The 22,716-nt window shown below is 31.7% G+C and overlaps 3 protein-coding genes across 4 annotated transcripts; 2 read left to right on the top strand and 1 right to left on the bottom strand.

The window, feature by feature from the left end:
• Positions 1-5,257: 5,257 nt before the first annotated feature.
• Positions 5,258-12,105, top strand: LOC134247365 (uncharacterized). 2 transcript variants are annotated; one of them, XM_062729739.1, is made up of 8 exons: positions 5,258-5,437; positions 5,718-5,748; positions 7,254-7,367; positions 7,938-8,059; positions 10,882-11,014; positions 11,269-11,472; positions 11,568-11,642; positions 11,890-12,105. In XM_062729739.1, exons 1-8 carry the CDS (start codon positions 5,342-5,344, stop codon positions 12,102-12,104), a joined length of 990 nt encoding a protein of 329 aa, XP_062585723.1. In that variant the 5' UTR covers positions 5,258-5,341; the 3' UTR covers position 12,105. The 2 variants fall into 2 exon arrangements, with proteins under 2 accessions (XP_062585723.1, XP_062585724.1); XM_062729740.1 differs by having other exon boundaries at positions 11,599-11,642; positions 11,890-12,024.
• Positions 12,106-13,286: 1,181 nt separating this feature from the next.
• Positions 13,287-16,094, top strand: LOC134247364 (uncharacterized). The gene is made up of 2 exons (XM_062729738.1): positions 13,287-13,369; positions 14,365-16,094. Exon 2 carries the CDS (start codon positions 14,383-14,385, stop codon positions 16,033-16,035), a length of 1,653 nt encoding a protein of 550 aa, XP_062585722.1. The 5' UTR covers positions 13,287-13,369; positions 14,365-14,382; the 3' UTR covers positions 16,036-16,094.
• On the bottom strand, positions 16,068-22,278 carry LOC134247367 (uncharacterized). The gene is made up of 4 exons (XM_062729741.1): positions 22,222-22,278; positions 20,599-20,659; positions 19,928-20,125; positions 16,068-16,850 (listed from the first exon to the last, which is right to left on the bottom strand). The coding sequence occupies exons 2-4, from the start codon at positions 20,627-20,629 to the stop codon at positions 16,351-16,353; spliced, it is 729 nt and encodes a 242-aa protein (XP_062585725.1). The 5' UTR covers positions 20,630-20,659; positions 22,222-22,278; the 3' UTR covers positions 16,068-16,350.
• Positions 22,279-22,716: the final 438 nt, after the last annotated feature.

Genomic DNA, 22,716 nt, shown 5'->3' with positions numbered 1-22,716 from the left:
TTTCTTAAATGAATTCTTTTAATCTTTATTTTTAACCACTTTATTGTTTTTTGTGCTGTAGGGAACAGATCAGTTGTATGTGAAGACGACCCTAAGGACATTGTGACTCTTTGTCGTCATTTGGATTGTGTACATATTTACAGTATAACCCAGATAGCGAAGACATCAAATTCTGCCCCAAAACTTGTAACCTTTGTGATATATGTAGGTAATAACTACCATTGTTCCAATAAATTGACAATAGTTATGGCAACATTTGCAAGGTAATATCTGAAGAAGTCTTTGTGTGAAAATGTTGTATTTCAAATTTTTTTTTTGAAGAAATGATTTATCTTTTTAATTTAATGAAGAAAAATGTATACCTTTATGATAAAATAAACGAGAAATATGAAGTTTTCTTTAATTTGCGCACGCTTGTATCATAAATATTGACCTACCTTTCCACACTAAGACAAGGGTAAGTAAGCACTGATAAACATCTGGAGCCCATTTTACAAATCAACTTACGACTAAGACCAAAATTCATTCTGCTAATAACTTTCTTATTTGCATGAAATTGAAAATGGTTTCACACTTTTTAAAATGAATGTAGAAAGATATTTTCATGATAAAAAAATTTAAACACAATTATCGTTAATTTTGCTAACATTTACTAAAGTGTCTTAGTCGTAAGTTTTTATGTAAAACGGGCCCCTGAACATAAAACCATTTATGGAAAACAAGTAATACTATTCTGTTTTGATTAGTAACAATGTACACTGATTAAATCTTTTCTTCTTGATCCCTCATTGTTTTTCCCCTCTCCCCCTTTCCCCGTCAACAACCAATATACATTAGAACTAAGAAATGGCTTTACAATTAAATTTACTGATCAATAAGCAAATATAGGTACAAGTACATTTATTTTTTTTTTAGTTTTATCGAGAAAATACAATTAATGTTTAATAATTATAGAATATTAAACATATTTTCCTGATTTAAACCACCACTTTCTTTGTTGAATTTTATTTTATATTTTTGCACTTGTATCAGCATATTATCGAGGTATTTTTTCACAACTCAAATTGCCATGAATTATCGACCAATGCAACGGAAGAGCAAACTCTATAATTCAAATAAAACTATTATTAATGATGTATAATTTTTCTTTTTGTAAGTTGTGTACATTATTGCCTATAAATTAACAATGTTAGGCCTATATCACAGTTGCGAAAGAGAAACGTCGCTATTGTGACGTCAAAAAACGCTGCTCTGACGTAAAACGACATAGGTCCCCCCTTAAGACTTGAGTTTAAAGTATGCATGTTAATTCATATAATAGCTTGGTTCATTTTTTGCATAAAATAACCCTGTAGATATACCAATTGATTGATGAACACTTGCTTTTCTCATTTGAAGCATTAAAATAAAATAGAGACCTGGTGCTTTCATTTCCTATTTTTGCAATGTTCTTGAATTTTAAGCGCTTTACTAATATCGAAAATAGCGTTAAAAATTGGCCGTTTTGTAGACTTATTTTTAGAATATGAGGGAATTAACACATCTTGTGACGTCATAATGCATTGACTAGCCAGAAAATTGCGCCATTTTTGATAGACACGCAGTCACCAAAGATCAAAGCCTTATTCAATACACTGTTTACTAAAACTATGCAGTTCAGTTTTTCAGAAATTCACAATCCAAATAAGGCAAAAGTTAACCTTGTTCTTTTCGACTTATGCCTTAAATTAAATTGAATTTCTTTTCTATTAAATATTACACTTAAAATTCCATTTATTAAGATTTGTAAAATTTCCACGAATGATCGAAAAGCGTTTGTAAAATACAATAGGCGAAGATAACAAAGAATGTCCAATCTCACAAACAATACAATCTGTGATCATACAAACTATAGACAATACAATCCGTGAATACAATACAATCCATGAACACACATGCAATCTATAAACATTACAATCCGTGAACATACAATCTACAAACAATAGAATACAATCCGTGAACAAACAATCTACAAACAATAGAATACAATCCGTGAACATACAATCTACAGACAATACACGCCCTTAACAAGACATTTAAACAGACCATCGGAAAGGCGTGTGAACGAAAGTATTGTTCTCTCGCCTACCTTCAAGTCAATTTCCAGAAGTTAAAATATTCGAATGATTTTTAGTATTTAATGGATATTTATATTGATTTTCATAAAACAATTTACATGTGTACTTATTTGGGAAAACGACGAAAGATAACTCTAAAATTTTAGTTGAACTCATGTTTTTCACTATAGAAATCAATGGAGAACGGAAACTATTTTTAAAACATCTCCCCCCCCCCCACCCCGTGAAACACAAATTCCTTTTTATAGGAAATATGACTGTCATCTCAAAAATTCATACCAAAGCTTTTTATGTTTCACGGGGGGAGGGGGAAATTTATTAACAGGCAGAAAAGCCAAAAATGCTCATTTCGTAGTGCTTTACAACTGAAACATTGTATTTTACTAGTATATATGCTTAATTTTAAAATAAAATTAAATCCAAGATAAACAAACAAGTTCACATTTAATTTTATATGCATTCTACATTAAAAAAAGATTCTATATTTTTTTCTTAAATAAGTTCCTTATCTCGAGGCGAACCCTTTGATTACAATACATGAAAATACAATATATTACATATACAGAAAACTGTTCGTATTTTGGAGGAGTAATTGTTGTCTCTCTTACAAAATATTTTTTTTCCACTTAATAATTAGTTGATATACATACTATCAGTAGAAATTTTCATCTATATTAAAAAGAAAATAGTCGATCCTTAAAGTAAGATCTACAAAATATTACTGTAAACCAACTTTTATTCGCGTGCAAGAATTTTTCGCGAAGTTCGCGATAGCATCGTCATCCCGAATATTTCTCGTCGCGAACCGGATCCGGTTGTATCAACATTTAATGAATGTTTAAAGCTTCATTAAACTGATCATTTTTAATGTGTCATTAAATTCTGTTGTATCAAAGTTTTAATGAACGAATCGGTGCATTAAACCTTCATTAATTTCCTCAATTTTAATGAAGGTAAGGGGGCTTCATTAAGTGGTCATTAAGTATGGCGGCCTACTTTATGTTTTGCCCGCTTGGCAAAAGGAGAAGAATCAGTGCTTATTGCGAGCCTTTATCACTGCACATTATGGACGAGGAAATTCGGAAATGATACCCTTTAAAAAAGAAAATAATGGACAGTCTGTCGAATCATCAATATAGACAGTAAGACATTCGGAATTAGAAATACATCACCTACCTTGTCAACAAAATTATAGGTATAAAGATGCTTCTTTAAATCAAATCACAATAGAAATCCCAACTGTAATCCCAGTGAATCCAAAATACCTTTGTGTATATTTGTAAACTAAGTGACGTCATTTCTTTCGTCATCATCTATGAGTTGGTTAGGTTTTTGTAACAAAGGTAAACAGTAAAAAAGATAAATACAGCTCCTATTTTAAGATCTACGGGTATCAATAAAATCATGCATATGAATAATAAACAGAGATCTTATTCAATATTATAATACTGTAATAGCAAGCCCCCTCCCCTTTCCCACATACACACCTTTCAGCCTAGATCTACCATCATGTAATATTTGCACAGATTGTCATTTTTTGCGTGTTAACATTTTCTTACATGTAATTAATTAAAAAAAAAAAACGTTTTTTCTCCATTGAAAAGTACTTCCAAAAGCCTGAGATTTCTATCGATCACAAGTACATACTGTACATACTGTAACAACGAATAAAAAAAAATCGTTTCGGAGATATTTTAACGGTTTATTATTTTTTTATTCATTGCTAAAGTGAAAATGTTATAAATTATTCATTGCATTGAGAAAGGTTTATTTTTAGTAGAATAAAAGAACCTGTAACCTTCTTAAAATATGATATCTTAAAAAAACGTATTTTAAGTTGTCTAAAAATTAACCTGTGTCTGTATCTAGAAAAATTGTCGGAAAGACACTTATGCAAAAAAAAAAAAAAAAAAAAAAATGCAAAACATAATTACATGTACAATACATATATGAAATCTTTTTCGCAAAAAGGTAAAATGGATTCCATTTTGCGCCGTGATACTCTCCCGTATTTTATCCTTTTCTATATTGTTAGTAGTGAACATTCTTCGTGACTTTGCTATAATGACATTGATATATTCTTCTATTCATATTGTTAGAAATAATTTGAATGTTGCTAGAACCCCCTTCCATTATTATGATTATATCTATATACATTCGTTGAATGAATTTCATAGTTTGTGTGACTGAATTTTAAGAATAAATGAATTACGAATATGAAGAGCTTATTGAGACAAAAGAGTTACATTATCAATCAGGTAGAGTGCATATAAGAAAACATAAATAGAAAAAAGATGTGTCGACCGGCCCAGACTTTAACGAGAAAAGAATGGAAGGAGCGGGAGGCCCCCCCCCCCAAGTGCCTGTAATATCAAATAATAGAAAAGTAGACAGGATAATAATGAAAGCGAAATACAAATAAACAGACTTTTGGTTGTATTTCCCTTCCATAACCCCCCCCCCATGCTACATGTATTTATGATATCAATTTTTCACTACATAAGTTCAGTTAAAAGTTGAATTTCGCTAGAATTATTTTTTCTTTCCCTGAATTCTATATATTACATTTGAATTGAATTCCGTCAGTAAATAATAAGTTAGGTATATCCTTCAAGACACTCACAGACTTCGTTAAATGACGTATTTTTTTTTAATTAGAGCTTATTTATTATAGGTATATTGTTAACAACGAAAACGCCCATGGATACGCCCCCGGAAGTATTAATGCATTGTATTGTGGGATATTTCCCTAATGTTAATAAATCTTTAATGAATTCTTAAATATTTAATGATTCATTAAGTAATAAGACTCTAATGAAGGTTTTGTACAACACACTTTAATGACGTTATTAACTAATGTATCATTAAGAATTTAACTATTCATTAGGCTTAATTATTCATTAAATTTAATGAACCTTTGATACAACCGGGTCCCGGTCCTTAAAGTGTATGTGTCTATTAACATTAGATTCAAAAAGAATTTGATCGCCAAAATTAATCGTTATTTTGATAAGATAAAGGACTATATGTCATCAATAAACAAAGGAAGAGTCTGATATCAGTATGATAAGACCCTCACACGCAATCAGTCACATTTGTTTGTTTAAACAATATTTCCTCCGATAGGAAGAAATAAATGATTAAATTGTTCCCGGGTTTGACAAGATTGAATGCTTGTTCTGTATGACAAAATATCATCTAAAACATGATACATCTAACAAGCCATGAAGAGTATTTTTGTGTTAATTCTGCATATCTGTATTTCTTCTAGTTACGGGTTAATAACATGTGATATAGCGAAAACGTGCACGGAATGGAAGGTTAGTCATTACATACACTGTTATATCATTTATGTTGTATACTTGATTATAAACATGGATGTTATATAGTTTATTCTGTGCTTATGCAACATGTAAGTGTTTTACAAGGGCCTGAAAATTTAAGCCGATATGTTAATCCCTTACATTATTTTTGCAGTTTCCTTTTTACCTTTTAAGAGACGGTTTTAAGTTAGATAAAATGAGACAAAATTAACAAATTGCTGAATATATCTTTGTCCAAATTATTTTATATCTTTAAAATTAAAGGCTTTGTTTACAGGAAATGAAATGCAGTACAGTCCCTTGTTCAGGTATGTAAAAGCGATTCCCACTCAACTGAGAATCGCATATGTACAAAAACTAGTACTTTACAATTCTTTTTATGAAGGATATGGATATAACGAACAGTATTAAAGGTCATTGTATCGACCAAAGATCTTACGAAATGATGACTTTCAACGAGACTGCTGATATCTTTATTTCATCAACTTGTTTGTCAATAATTACCCCCTTTTAGAAATTGTTCATACATAGAGCATGCTTTTACGAGCATGCTCTTGCGTATCGAATCAACGAGATATGTAAACGCCGTATGCAAGTGATGAAGGTATATTGCTGCGTTAGTAAGGGAAGTTGACGGTTCAAAAGTTAAAGTCATCACGTTTATCATAGAGCTTGGCTGGTAGATTACAATTAACGTCTTTCTCAAGTAAAACATCCAAGTATGAAACAGATGTGTCAGACTCTGTGGTATCTTTTATTTCAAATTCACCAAGATATATCGTATCGACATAGGAATGAAAATAATCAATGTTTTCACGCATAAGATTTTCAGAAATTCTGCTTCATTGGAATAAAAAAAAATAGGTCTGCAAATAACGGAACGCAATTGGTACCCATGGGAATTCCAATTGATTGTTGGAAGACCTGGTCTCCAAAATCCACATAGATATTGTCAATCAGAAACTCAAGCATCTTTTTCATATCAACTTCAGAATACTTGTGTGTGCAATCAAAATGTGTTTTTAATTAACAAAATAATTTTGCAAATGACCAATGACCAGGTATGTAAATTTACGAGTTCCATTTTTATTGAAAAAGCAGTTGTCAATGATATCAAAAAGCCTGAACTTTAATTTTTTGTGGGGAATGGTTGTGTAAAAAGATGAAAAGTTGTTAAGTTTTTAAGCTGTTGATTTCGGTAAAAATCTTATGATTTCAAATTTCGGAATTTTTGAGTATCCACATCTAATTCACTCCCCTTTTTGAATACACACTTAATTGACAACGGATTTTTCCGTTATTACCTGATCATGACACGGAACGGGTGTGACCGGTCAGCAGGGGATGCTCACTCATCCGTGGCACATGACCCCACAATGGTTGTTTTGGATGTCCGTGTTTGCTCTGCTCTTATATATTGTATTGTTTTTTGTTGTTTTTTTTTTTTTTAGATCTTTGAGCGTGAATACTATTCGTTATATTTATATGTTTCATGGTTAAAACATGATCATGTAAGCAAATACAATCCCTAACTGAGTCGAAGATAGAATCAAGTCTTTTTTTCATAAAATATGTATTGTTTGATAGACTTACTTCCTGCACGTCTTCTAATTTCAAGCAAAAGTTAATGGACTAAAAAAAACATTTTTAAGGGGGTAGATTATTATAGTTCTAGGGAAAAAGTTGAGAAGACACCCCAACAAAATTCTGTGTGCATTGTCAGATGGCACACTTTGTATCCCAATAAACATCATGATAAGGTTCAAGATAGAATAAATCACTTCTGATTTTCATGCTTTGTTGATTGTATTAGAGCTAAATCATCAAATCGCTGGAACAATGGTGGATGATCCGAAGTACAGAAGAGTGCATGCAACTTTTATGTCAGATGACTGGATATCATTTGTCATAAAATGGAATCCTCCAAGTAAGAATTACTAAATATTGGATCGGAATATTTCAAGATAGAATTACTTATTATTTATACAGAAAGATAGTAGTTAGTCATCTGTTTTATTGCAATAAATGGATTACTTGCCATCAAATACATGTATTATTATAAAGCAAGTAAAACCTTAATGCAGTAAATATTCTTCTTTAAAAAGCAACACAAATAGTGATGAAGACAACATTTAGATTGCTTTTGAGATCATTACATTCTTCTGACTTTTCTTGAATCAATATTTGAATATTTCTATTATCAATATACTTATAGTATCTTATGCAATAAATTTATATGTGTATTTTACTCGTCGTTTTTAGAGAAGTTGTGTCCTATCAAGTTAATTTCTAAATTTCCAGGAACTGGAATTTAAAAGCAGGACCAGAGAATATTTTCGTGTCAAGGAAGAACGTTTTCATTTTTAAAAAAATCTTATTGATAAAATCATCAAGAAAAATATGAATTAGATGAACGTTTTTGCTTTCGGACATAGTAATTTTTTGATGTCTGTCTCTATTTTTTTTTAATTAATACAATTTTTCTCTTGCATTCCAGCTTCACTTTTTCTGAAAGGATTCCGAATACAGATTGGTGATGGATTGGAAACCTCTATCTTAAATAATTTTTGCTTGCTTTTTCCATCTGACAGATGTTTTGTTGGAACATTAGTACTAAAGGTATTCTAGCATTCCACGATTGTTATGATGGTATTTTATAAGTAATCTTGTTATATTCTAAAGGGTAATTGGGACTCCAAAGTCTTCCGTTGTCGTCAACAGTGCTTAAGTACATGCATCCTCTTCATGTTCATTTATTGAGGTTGCATGTAATAGAACATGCATGTACAGACAAGCAAATGGGCGACTGCAATGAAAGTCTAGAACTCAATAAAAATTGTCAAAAATAATACGAGTATTATTAAAAAAAAGATCCTATCGGATTGTGAGTGAAACGGTGGATTTGATTGAGCCTTATTAATCCTATTTATTATTGAAAAATATTAAATTCAGAACAATTAGAATAGTTAAATGCAACTGAATGGTACAATCTTTTTAAAAAATATATATTTATAGTAAATTACGTTCTAATCAATTTTAAAATTCACGAGAAAGGTATATGAAGAAGAATAATGTACAATTATGGACTGCTTAAACGGGAGACATTACCTATCATGCAAGCGCCCTCGGATGACAACTCAGACCTGATATTTGGTGATGTCTCCCGTCTAAACAGTCCATCATAGTTTTATTATCCCGAAGAATCTAAATTTCAATTAAAAGTAGAAAATAGTAATCAAACCTCTTGTGTTCCCCATCTCTGCTCTGATTCCATACTTTCAAAATTCAGCTCAACGCACTTTTTAAACTCACGTGGCTTTTCGCACAAATTAAGGTCACATTCTTCTAATGTAAATTTGTGTAACGCGATAACAAAATATATTTCTTAAGGTAGGACAAAACACCCGAGGATTCTATTTTAAGCAATTTCTTAAAAAGTTCAGGAGAAAAGGAGAATAATATTACTATACTGACAACAATGAATGGTTCATGTAAGAAAAATAATAAGTTTTGGCATGTTTGCGTCATATTTTGTGAAAGAATCAGAGAATCATATATATTGGTCACTTGGGGGCTTAGATTTTGGAATGTGTTTACGCTGTCTCAGTGCAATAAACAAGCATGTAACAGTCTGTTATAAAATTCAGTGTAACTTTTGTTCAATAAAGAGTAGAGGGCTGATACTTGGACACATATATAAGGAGTCTCCATTCCTTATATGTACTACAAAGGTCGAGGTCATATCCAAAGGTCAAAGGTCAAATATTGTGACGTCATTTATTGAATCTTTAGCTTTTTTGCCATTGAATTCGAAATTTTTTTAATCGCCAAAATATTTGTAATCACTGGTTCAATTTTCTTTATTTTTACACATTTTATTCTAGGATCCATTTGAATCATTCTGTTGATTTTTTGTAAAAATTGAATCATACATTTCCTCTTAAGAAAACTTAAACTGTCGGATATTTACATGTGATTTTTTAAATCCGATGCTATGTATGTACTAATTTCACTTAATATTTTACTCAAATTTTCCAGTATCAATTTGACTTACTGATTTTAAGTAATAAAAATGTTATCTTTATTAAGAGGTTTACACAAATTTGCAATAGATCAATTGATAATTCTAAAATTAGGCTCATTATCAAGTCGAATGTCTGATTTCACAATCTTCTTACAGGGGTCTGCTAGGCCATATTTCAGACTATGTTGGCAAAAAATGTGTGGTTGAATTTCTTTCACATCATATATGAAGAGAGATTTTGCATCCTAGAACAAAATATCATAGTTTTAGAAAAATTGAATTTGAGGAAAATTTTGACCTATCTATTGTGTCCTACCTTAAGTGAATAACTTACTTTTGATCTTATTCCATTACTTTAAACATGGTTCAAACAAAATAATTGGTAGGTATTTTATAATATGTATAATATGCTCTTGGATGAAAGAATAAGACAGTTCCCAAATGTTTTTTCATGGTTTCACGTCAAATGCAGACATTTTTTGTATCAGTTCATTTTAAAGCATACCTTTGCCTTTGCTTAATACAGAAACAGTGAAATTCATGTAACTTCTGTATTTTCAGTACATGAATATGACACTAAGGCGCAAGATGATAGAAGTACTTCTCGTCTGTTCGACTGCTTTACATGTTAAAAGGATGGCATTTTTTCCACGTTAACTTTCCGAAATCTTGCATCATGAACGATACCTTCCAAAGCAAACTTTCAAGGTTTTAGACCATAAATGAAAAAGAATTTTCTTTTCAATACTGACAATTTACTGTGTTGGAAGAAAAACAATTTATTATCCTATTCTTTGACATGATTTCTTTATGCAGTTTTGTCATTTTTCGGTGCTGCATTTCGACAAGACCAAGACACGTATGGAAAATGTGCAAAGTAATTAGAAAAAATACTCATCTGTAAAAAGGCAATTTGAGCATTTCAACTACATGTAAATAATATCAACGAAAGATCGATTGATTAATTTGTAAATACCTGTGGTATAATTATAAACATGTAACATCATACAATTCGTGAAAAAAATCCCTTTTAAAAAGGGAGTTTTAAAACTTGAGAAAATGAATTTAGATAATATGCACCTTTCACATGAAATATTTGATAATATAAGGGTTACGTCTCGCACTGAATCTCGATAATTTTAAGTTTCATTGCAAGAATAATGTGACCTTAATTTGTGCGGAAAACCATGTGAGTTTAAAAAATGTGTTGAGCTGTATGTCAACGGACAACTTTGAGGTCATCGAATTGTCACACATCACGTGACATGTTATAAATCCATCAGATTGACTGTATAATACATTTTAAATACATTTATATTTTTATCCATTTATTAGACAATGTGATGAGAGTAATAATAAACACAACCAAGAAAGGTAATTGTTGAATCATGTCATCTGTTCATACTTTTTTTTCTAGAATGTCACTTTTGAAATTCACTGCAATTACACAGGATATTCCTCACGAGTTGATATTTTAATGAACAGCTTACCGATGTCTGATGCGCACAAACCTTTACCAGATCACCTGATTATTGAAAGGCCGTTTAAGAGTAAGCTCAAAATTTGATATCTTAGTATACAGGAGCAATTTCTGAAACTTATAGAGACGGAAAATGATATCCGAAATTGAAATACACATGTATATGTATGCTAAATCGGATTTATTTGTAGTTTGCCGGATATTTTGGACAAATAAACCTAATCAGATGTAAAGAAGGAAAGGGAAGCTAATTTAAATTCCTCCTGTCATGGCAATATAGTACAATACTTATTTATACTATTTATACTTATTTATATTATATAGGGGGACAGAGACTGACATCACATTACCTGGAGGATTCTGGTCAGCTTGACTATGAACAATTTCTCTTCAAACAAGAATACAAAAAAGAATGTCAAAGAAATGACGAAGAAGAAAACCAGCCCCATCATACGATCGGATTGATAGTTTTAGCAGTTATCATTGTTATCTTGATACCCATTCTCCTTCTACTGAAAATTAAACAAGGTACGTTAACGAAGAAAAATTATCTTAAACCTAGAAGTCATGCAAATGCCTTATTTTTATTAAATAGGCTGTCACGTTTAATTTCGTTATTATAGGTCAAAAAAGGTGTGACTTATTTTGTCCTAGGAATGAAGATGATAAAGAAAACAGAATAACAAAAGTTGAGCAAGGTAGGTCTATATTTCTGTGTTTTATTGTTTTCTCCGAATTTGAGTCAATGATATTTTAAGAAATGGAAAAGGGGTTTGTGGGATGGGGAGTGGATGATTTTGAAAGCACCCTCTTGGCAGCTTTCATTCTTTGTTTTTATGTACATTTCCTACGCCAAAGAAAATGGAAAATGATTAAACAATTAAAAACACTTATCTTCTGCTATTAGATGAACTTCAATTGATTATACCTTTTGTTTCATTTCAGAAATTTTGAACACGGAAAATAATGTTCATGTCTGTGTTCCTTGCAATGACAATCTTGACAGCCACATCTTGTCTGAACATATTGTAATCAAAGAATCTCCTCAGAGCAGCCTTCTTAATTTATCAACCTCTCTGTCTTCGGATGGAACGCAGGATATTGAACAGCGCATGCTCGAGATAAATTTTGGCAGTCCATTGAATAACCTTAACAAATAACGTGTTTGTTTGATAGAGTTTTATTTTATACCTTTCTACTACCTCCTATCTGTTTATATAATTATATATTTTATTATACTTGTAGCACTCAAGTTAAATTGGCTAAAACGTTGTTTGTCACTTATACGGGGGAAATTGAAGGATTTAGGAAAGTATTTCAAGTGTTTTCTTGCTGAGTTTACATAGAGTACCGGTACTTTAATCAAATGTAAATCATGTTCCAATCATATTATCTGTATGTTATAAAGTCACAAAGTTAGAGCTTTCATATATGTTATACTTTACATGGACTTATTAATATTGCAAATAGATTGAGTTTTGATACGGGGTTAATTATTTTTCCACTCACAACTGTATAATGTATATCAGGAAATACAGATCGATTTTAAAAGAGGGAAGTATGTTAGCTCCTACGAACTAACACTTTGTTGTATAATAATTCAGAATTATTTCCACCATATGGTCGTATCAGATGTACCAATTTTCATAATTATTTTCCTAAAATTTGAAAGCAAAATTGAATGTGCTCACTGAAGATTTTATAAATCGAAATGATAGGAGCAGGGGATATTGAAATATGCTAATTGCCTGACTGAATTAAAAGATATCTAATTATGTACTTTAATTATTTCTTCCTGTTGTTTGAGAAGTAACGCCCGCTTTTTTGAATTGGCTATATGAAGAATTAAAGAAAGGTAAAGCTGAAAAAGCATCATCAAGTACGGTTGACTCTTTTAAGGTAAGATTTCAAGCTTGTTCTTAAAGAGAACCGAAAGCATGCCGTTCATTCATTTGATAGCTATGCAAAAACCATTTCAAATATAATGTCCTGTTGCTTTTTTCAGTCATCGGACTTGAAAATTCGCCTGTTATAGTCCACAAACAAGGACATCCTTATAAACCTTTATAGATTTTTGGCGCACTTTGCTATAATCACGGACGAAGTACAAACGCATCCTCTATTTCCAGACATAGTACAGTTTTCATGTGTATGAATTCATTTTCCAAATAACGAGAAGGAAATATTGCAATACGAGGTCTTTTTAGTTACTTAATAATATTTTTGGTACCAATCACGGATAAGGATGAAAACAAACCACCTCTCATCAACTGTGTATTCAATTTACTTATGAATGACCAGAGGGGTGGGTTACAGTAAGATGACATTTTTGCTTTTGGGAATTTATTTTTTGCTGTAAGAATGTAAAAATCTGGTGAAATGTCCCCTCACTGGTGAAAGAGAATACGGTTTGAAGAAAATCAGAGTAAGTATAACATGTATATTACACTTCATATAAAGGAATCTAATTAACCGCACTTAATCGTAATGTTTTAATAATTTATACTGCTTCATGATTCCAATTTCTATTACTTCCTGAGTAGCAGTACGTGTACCAGTGCAGGTAATATCCTTGAAAAAATGTTAGAATTATGCCGAAACTTAAACTACTGGGAAGGCAAGAAATTAAACGAATTTTAAACAAGTATCCCCCCCCCAAAAAAAAACAGCACAATTTGTGTTATGATGGCGTGAAATCAATAATTTGATCCGGCTTTAAATAATTAGAAGTGTCCTAACATTGCGTTTTATTTTGCATTATGTGTCAGATTATCAATTAATGATCATTCTTAACTCAAAAGACATTACACATAAAAACGCACGTTCTAAATGACATCTAAAAGGTTGTTTATTTCACACAGAACAAGAAAAACAAACTTAAGATTTTTTAAATTAAGTAATTGTGTCTGTATTTTACAACAGAAGACCCAATTGTTTGTCAAACTGGCTATAGATAAATTGAGAATGCATGTTAAGAAAAAAAAATCCAAGAAAAAATTATTTAAATTAATCCTTTAATTTTGAAAAATTATATCAAATGGAATTTATCATGTAGGGTGTCAAAAATTTCCGTATAAATGTTACCTTATTTTAAGTTTAATACGGGGCATAAAGGTTAATGGTACTAGTTTTCAATTGATTCCTAATCAAATTTTCAACAATGTTCCGATGATTGTGATGTTCCTTGAATTTGCTACGTTATTGTACCAGCAAATAAAGAACAAATGTATCTAATTCTTCTGAACAGAATTTTGATGTTAGTGATGAATGTATATACAATTAGGGTCTAAAATCCACTTTTAATAAGCATTTTTGAAAAGAATCAAACACAGAAAATTTTTGATATAGTTAATTGATGAAAACTACTTTCCGTTATTTATGAATAATTATGTAACCATTTGCATGTGTTTCCTGTTTCAGGTACAAGTATTTGACAGCATGGCTGCACAGTTTATAATTACATGTGATTACTGTGACAAACCGGCCGAATGTTTCTGTAACCCGTGTCAAGCAAGACTGTGTACGAATTGTGTAACCATACACCTGCAGCAACAATCAGAAGACGGGCATGAAATTGTGCTTAACACCAAACGTAAAAAGAAGTACACATCTCTAAAATGCAAGACCCATCCAGAGCTAGAGTGTCACATGTTCTGTAAAACGTGTGATATTCCAATTTGTTCCAAGTGCGGTACAGGAAAGCACAAACCGCACGACCTGGCGGACTTTGAGGAGAAAATTGACAAATTATCTCAGACATTGGATCAAGAGCAATGGGAATTGGAATATACAATAAAACCGGTATATATGAAAATCATCCAACAAATCAAGTTCCGAATATCTTCTGTTCGAAAACATTACAGGTCACTTTCTGAAATCGTGGACCACAGTGGAGTAAAATGGCATCAAGTCGTTGAAGAAGTCATCATAGATCTGAAAAATGAACTCATGCAAATGGAAATTGATCAATTAAAGTTGCTTGAAAGAGAACATGAGATGTTCAAGGAGATCCTGGAACAGATAAACAACACAATAAATTATAATTCTGATTTAAGTGCATCAAAAAATCGAGCTAAGCTATTGCAATACACGTCAGAAATGAAGAGCTTCAGCTCGATTCCTCCCCTCACTGATTTTATACAATCAGAATTCACAGCTGAATCCCCCTCTAAAGAGAAGCTGAGGACCCTGATTGGAAGCTTAGAAAGATTTAAAACCATAGATCTGACTGGATACAAGGTACCCCTCGGACCACTCCCAAAAATGTCCAAGTGTATTCTCAAACACCCAGTTCTGATATCTCAGATCGAAACAGATTTTCCACCTGACGACCAGGGAAATAAGATCTACGATATCGTTGCTGCAAGTCATGGTCGTTTTTGGGCAGCAGGATACAGTAGGACTATGAAACAGTTCAGTTTCAATGGTCATTACATCGATTCATTTACTGTAGGTCACAAGAGTTCTTATATTGCCACGTCCACAAAGGGTTTGCTTCTGTACAGTGACCAGTCAGATAACACAATTAAAATGATCACCTCCGAAGGCAACACGGAGACACTTGTACATTTCGGAGACTGGGTCCCAAAAGGATTGGCTAGCTCCGAGTTCAAGAATGGTCAACGACTATTTGTATGTCTCCACAGCAAAGATGACCATAAGGTTGCACAGTACAACTCAAAAGGCAGCTTCGAGCAGGAGTTTCTCTATCCGAGTGAGCATCATCCATTATATATTGCTGTTAACAAAAATGGGGATATAGGAACAACAGATCACCGACAAAACTCTGTGGCCGTCATGGATAAATTTGGAAACCCCCGATTTATCTACAAGGGCAACATAGAATCAAACAAACACAAGTCCTTTCAGCCAATTTCAATTGCAACAGATTATTTCAGTAATATTCTTGTAACAGACTGGGCGAATCACGGAGTTCACATACTCAGTGGTGATGGTGCCTTTCTCCGCTTTATCTCTCCTCAGCAGCGGATAAAAGAGCCCAGGGGACTTTGCGTTGTAGGTGAGGGATTACTCTGCATGGGTGAATGTGCCTCTGGGACCATAAAAGTTTTCAAATATTTAAAAATTTGAATGAAGTCCTTCCAGGTACATGAACTTTAAACACAAAGTTCTCAGAATAAAAACTTATTTTTTATTAAGTAGATATCATGTGGACATTTCAAATAATGATTCAATAAAATTGTTATGTTGAATGTTGACAAAACTTTTCATACAAATTGTAATAAATATATTTTCACTTTTAATTGTTTGGTTTTTCTATTTATCTGATTATGACAGGTAGCACATTGCGAACGTGATCGGAGATGTGACATGATGAAACCTCTGATGCTCTAGAGGTCTACATTTGCTCTTCTTTGCTATTATCCTTTATTCTTACAACACTAGTTATGGCTCTACTGTGTTGTTTAGACGATTTGAATGAGTCATTTTCTCTTTTAGATAACGAACAAGTTTATTCAGTTTTTCATTTGAGAATGCATTTACATTTTGAGGATTATATAACATAAATACTTTTATACGACAAAAATGAGTGTATTTATCTTGAATTCGTTGAAGAGTTTGCTTATCATTGGTTAAACAGGCAAACACACAACGATCCCTCCGAGATTGTAGAAAATTTAAAATCTTGACAACCACTTGTTCATCTGGATAAACGACCTCTTTCACCATTCGATCACTCGGTACAATTATAAACGCTTGATTAGAATCTATTAGATAATCAACATCTGAATCGTTTCTGTAATTATTTTCTGCATTTTGTGAATCCACAATTGTCAAATTGAATCGGTTACCAAGCTGTTGTTGTAAAATTTCTAAATCGGTGTTAAGAAATGGTTCAGTAGCAATGTTCAGACTATTTTCCGAGAGGCCAATAAGAGCAATATCTGAAATTAGAAAAAAAAAATGCGTACACACGTACATTATATTGTATATAATTTTTTTTATTCTGAAATTTATTAAATTTAATCTGCATGATCAGTGAGCATTTCTGATTAACTGCAAAGAATACATTTTAAATATTTACTCTTGAAAAATAGGCTTGAATATCCATTATTATATTAAATGCAAGACTTTCATAGCGGTCGAACTTTTTAGAAGATCCATTAACCCCCACCCCCTCTCTCCTCAATCATATTGGTATCAACTATGTTTTGCTTCATAGTTGCCTTTAATAAGCCGATCAGTGTTTAGCGATGATAGCACAGTGGTATGTTACGTATGACTGTAAAGCATCAAAGATTTTTGTGTCTGTCGACATTTCCTGAAATCTGTTCAGGCTCCGGGGTCATAAAACTTGGAAGAGCTCTTTTTGATCCCAGTTTCATTTTTGCACTATTGATTCCTTTAGTCAAAGTGTGAATCAGGAATTGACATCTTTATAGCTCATGAGCACATTGTGATCAATCGACTAAATTTTGCAGAAAACATGCGTATTTAAATACCTTCAGCAAAGAATTAAAATATTAGCACAACCCACGATCCAAAAATGAAAACATTTTTTTTTCGGACACAGATCTTTCATTGTGCTATTCAATATTTTAGATTAGAGATTGTCTTCTGCATGAAATTTTAAAACAAATAAGGAATTATCCGTATAAAATTATGTTAAAATGGCACATTTTATGAAATTCTCAGAGCTAAAACAGGCCCAAAGTGGTTCTTGCTCTTTGGACATTTCAACTATAAATTATTTATACTGATGATTCCTGCAGATCGGACGCTTAAGATTTTCTTTTCAAAGGTGGTATCTTCCCTGACATTAAAAATAATCTTTGGGATTTATGCTGATTTCAATGTAAAAGAAAGACGGAATGAATCCATGAATCTTTTTAACCATGCATACAAAATAGGAGCAGAGCAAACACGGACATCAAAATCATCAGAGGTGGGATCAAGTGCTATGGAGGAGTGAGCATCCCCTGCTGACCATTCAATGCGTATGCCCCTTGTCTTGATTTCGAAATAGCGGAGAAATTCATCGACAATTCATTGTGTAAATAATGGCCTAACAATATGCATGAAAACCGTCAGTCAGCATTTGATTTAATGAGAAATTGTAATTGCTGACAAGGTAATTGTATCGATCATGGAATTTAATAAATGATGACTCTAAACGAGACTCCTGATGTTCTTGTTTCAGCAACTTGTTTGTCAAGTTAACGTTCCTGGTTTTAAAAATTGTTCTTACATAGGGCTTTCTTTTGTATATTGAATCAACTGAGAGAGAAAAACCATGTATGCATGTGATGAAGGTTTATTGCTGCTTAAGTAAGGTAAGTTAACAATGGAAAAATAAAGTCATTTCGTTTGTAGTGCAGCTTGGTTGTTAGATTGCAATTAACGTCTTTTTCAAGTAAAATACTAGTATCTAAATTTGAAAAGATGTGTCAGACTCTGAGGTATCTTTTATTTTCAACCGGGATATATCGTATCGACGTTAGAATCGTAACAACAATTGTTAATTAACAGTACGTCATCGATATCACTAAATGTCGAGTTGACGAACGTGACGAAATAAAGCTTTCAGAGAAGATCTAAGTTATACGAGGGTTGATCCAAAAGTAATGTCACAACTTTGATAAAATTGCTATAAATCGACGTAAAGCAACAAAATTACACATGAAGGAAGCTTTATTTATTTCAAATCAGACCTAAAATATTCAAAGGAATATGATGTATACTTCTCAAAATATCGGATTTTAAACAATGCGCGTTTATGGTAGTCGCCGCACCTAAATATAACGTCATATGACGGATACACACCGTCATACTTTTAAGTGTTTCCCCTTCCTTTCATTAAAAAATATTTGTAATTCGCAAACACTTTCATCAATTCCACTTTCTTTTAGAATTCTTGGTACTATTATACACTAACTCTTTTCATAATTAATCCCTCTGTCAAAATTTTTTGAACAGCAGCATAAGATAAACTTAAAAATTCACATGTCACTCTATACGTCTGTCTTTTTTCACAACGTCAGACACCACTTAACGTTTCCGTCCGATCTCCTTTCTTTCGGTCTTTTTGTCCTCTGCTATTCATTCAGTGACCAATCACCCGACCAAAATTGCTGAAACCATCTATCAAGATGTCTCTTATGTACATTCTTTATTCTGTAAGTCTGATTGATTAACGAAAATGTCGCTAGTGATGATTCCCATATTTTGAAGCAAAAATGCTTTACAACTCGTCGAGCCTTTTTACCCCCACTTCGACAATCCCTTTGCTCAATTCAATAGAGTAAAACAACAATGTTTATGATCAAAAATACCAATGCCGTCATTTAATTTTCAATTAAAAACTAGAAAATGACAAGAATTGTGTCTTTAAAAAAATTGGGAGATTAGGTGCTTTTTTAAAATCTTTTTAATATGTTTGTCGTTTTTATTCTAAGAAAAAATACACTTTAAAACGTGACGTTCCGTTGTGACGCGGCGACACCCCCTATGCTCTATGTTTTAAATATCTATAAAATAAATTCAAATTAACATTATTAAATTAAAATTTCAATATTATAATTAGATTTATATGTGTGCATCTTTTGGTATATTGTATTTGATAATATGACGCCAAATATAAAAGATATGGACACTGTGACATTATTTTTGGATCAAACCTCGTATCTTCTTCAAAAGGACACATACATTTCATTTTCTGTCGTTTTTCTGATTATTTCTTAGCTGAACGCCTAAATTTACTGAAACAGGGAATATAAGTAATTGCTAGTCGATCTGTTTGTTTCCTATCATCTTGTGTCACTACAAAAAATTTAGCAATTGTTATAAAATATCTGGTTAAAATCTGAAAAATTTCGATTGGGATTGGTCAAAACTTCTCAATATTTTAAATATAGTGGACTCATTATTTGCTTTTTAAGAACAACATCAATGACTGTCTATATGACTTTTTCGTAAGGATCGATTTTTACCAACATTAGGGATTCTGAGTGAAATGACTTACCCATAATTGACGTTGATGGTGGCCTTGACTGTTTTCGTTTTATAAAAATGAGAAGAATTCCGATTCCGACTGCAAATATTATAACACTGAAAATGATGATGATGTTGAGGTTTTTGTTAAATTTTCTTGGAGGCAATGTAGAAGTATTACTGTAAGGAACAACCAGTGAGTATAATGGTGTCATACCGCATCCCCTCTCTGAAAAAAGTTCATGAGTTTTACATAGTTTTTACTATAAAACTAAGGTTTTGAAATTCTTTTGAAAAACACATTGATAAAATGTATCTATATTGTTTTGTTAGATTTCTTCCAATACGCTACTCTTGATTTGAATTAAGAATTCGCAATAAATGCTGCCTTTGGGCATTTACAATTTATATCTACGTACAGATAAATAATATTTCGTATACATGATTAAGGATAGGAAAGGCTATAAATTCAAACTGATGTTTATTTCAAGATTATATCAAAGCAGTTTTGAATCTTTTTACTGGATATTGACAATGTGATTTAAACACACAGCTAAAAAATATTAAAAGTAAAAAAAAAAAAGCATTATAGATTATAAAGTTGTTAAAACTAGACACAATCATATAGAAATAAATGATTTTAGTTGGAATTTCAATTATTGTTAATAAACTTCAATTAAAGATGTCGCTCTCAAAAATTACTTTTCTCGATGTATGAACATCCTCCGTGCATCCCGTCAGGGTTAAAATATATCCTAAACACCTGTTTTGTCAAGATATATCAAAACATTAATAATATAATGTAGTAAATACTGTAAATCATGAAATATTCGCGATGCCTTATTTTAGCGGAATAATCATATTAACCTCTTCATAAGCGAAACGGATTTCACGAATTGTGGTTACTGATCTTAGGGAATATACGCGAGAATGAACTTTTTGCGTAAACACTATCTCTTGTTATTTTGCAAAAAGAAAGAACTTGACAATGAAAAGTGGTTTACCGTAATCAAATATGCTCAGTTTGAGCGTTTAAGTATAGAGTCTACAATTTATTGTGACAAATGATTTGACTTCAATTGAGATAATTATTTTTCATAATTGTTTTTTTAAAAGTTGTATCTTCTTGTACTTTTGTCTTCAAACGTTTATGAACTATAGAACTGTTATGGGACGATGTTGTTGATAGTCTCTCGACTGTCGTTCTATAAGTAATGCAAAATGCTGTTTATGATAAAATTTACGAGCGCTGAATGTTTTCTTTCGGTCGAAATGAACTATTTGAGGATTCAAAAATCATTGAAAACTGCATGCCTTTCCCTACAATCATTTCCAAGAAAATGTTTAAAGTAAGCATGGTCAATACACTAAGTTGAACACTGTTTAAAAGGCTTTGTGCTAAAAAATGAAAATGATATTGAAAATGTGCTTAATTACAAAATCGCTGAAGAACCAGTAATATAGACGTGGAATCAGAGAGAAAGCTGTTGTCTTATTATAAAAAAACCAAGGTTGCAAAAAAATTTCTTAACTGCAAGGGAAGTTAAATTACTCTTTATTGTCTGACAATGCTCTGATATTTTTTAAAAAAATGAAGAAATCAAGATGAACTAGTGCTAATTGTAACGGGAAGAGGTCCACAAACCTACACATAAGGAAAAATCAAGGATTGTGTTTATTGTATCTATATTAATTTATTTAAATGTACTTAATATCAAGGCATTCAAAGAGTTTCGAAAATACGAAATCAAATTTTACTTAACTGCAACATGGCATGTTGAAGTTAAATTACTAAATCCCATCCTGTTTGGCTGATTATAGGCATTTAAAGTTTTAGCCAGTTGCAGCGCACGCATGCGCGTGATTTCTGAAAATTACTTTATATCATATCGCTGCATGACAATGTTTTAAATTTCAAAGTATTTCGTTAAGATATAGATTTTTTTAAAAAAATGAAGAAATTTGACCATGTCAAATACTAATATATTCTTATATTCAAACACATTTCATCAGAAAATAGAAAAGTTACGGCTATATCAATTATATTGGTCATTTACATTTGATCGCGCTCTTGCAAGCAAGTGCGCGCAATATGACCTTGATTCCGAAATCTACATCACATGTCGATTTTACTTACATCAGATATTTACAAGATTGTAAGTTAATAATAAGAAAAAAAAAACAACAAAATATCATTCGGCTTATTGATCAGTCGATGATAACTTCGTTTACATGTAATATTTCGTTGTGTTGAAAAACAAAATATTCCCAAGAATATACTAGCATGTTATATTTTTTTCCAATATAGGGCGCATCTATAATTACCCGAACTCCGTGCGCAACTGGGTTTGGAAGGTCTATAATTTTACTACAATTCCTCAGAGGTTTCTGCAAAAAACAAAAACAAAAAACAAAAAACAAGCATAGCATTGACAGAATTATTTATATACTTTACGTCGATTGTTACTACATTTCTCCTGAATATAAAAAACCTTTAGCCCCCACATAAGAATCCAATATTGGATCATATACCGTAATAGTTTAAAATAGTTACTTTGGTTCACTATGGAAAATACCATGCTATGCAAGAATTTAATTAAGGATTTATTTATAATCATTAGCTAGCTATTTGATATGTTAATGCCTAAACAGTTTTAAAAGTAAAAATGAATTGATACTATAAATAAATAAAAAAAATGTTTACAGATGAGCAACTGAATTCCTTAATTTTCTTGTAATAAGTGTTGTTCACTTCAGCAACTTCAAATATGGCTTTTTGGTAAGAAAGATTTTTCATAGCTTCCCAAAATCCACTTGGCA

This window comes from Saccostrea cucullata, unplaced genomic scaffold (assembly GCF_032062105.1).
Source record: "Saccostrea cucullata isolate Sc308-1 unplaced genomic scaffold, CSIRO_AGI_Scuc_v1 ctg39, whole genome shotgun sequence".
In the NCBI taxonomy this organism is placed as follows: domain Eukaryota; kingdom Metazoa; phylum Mollusca; class Bivalvia; order Ostreida; family Ostreidae; genus Saccostrea; species Saccostrea cuccullata.
Note: the sequence above shows the minus strand (reverse complement) of the source record. Positions and strands in the feature narration are given on the sequence as shown.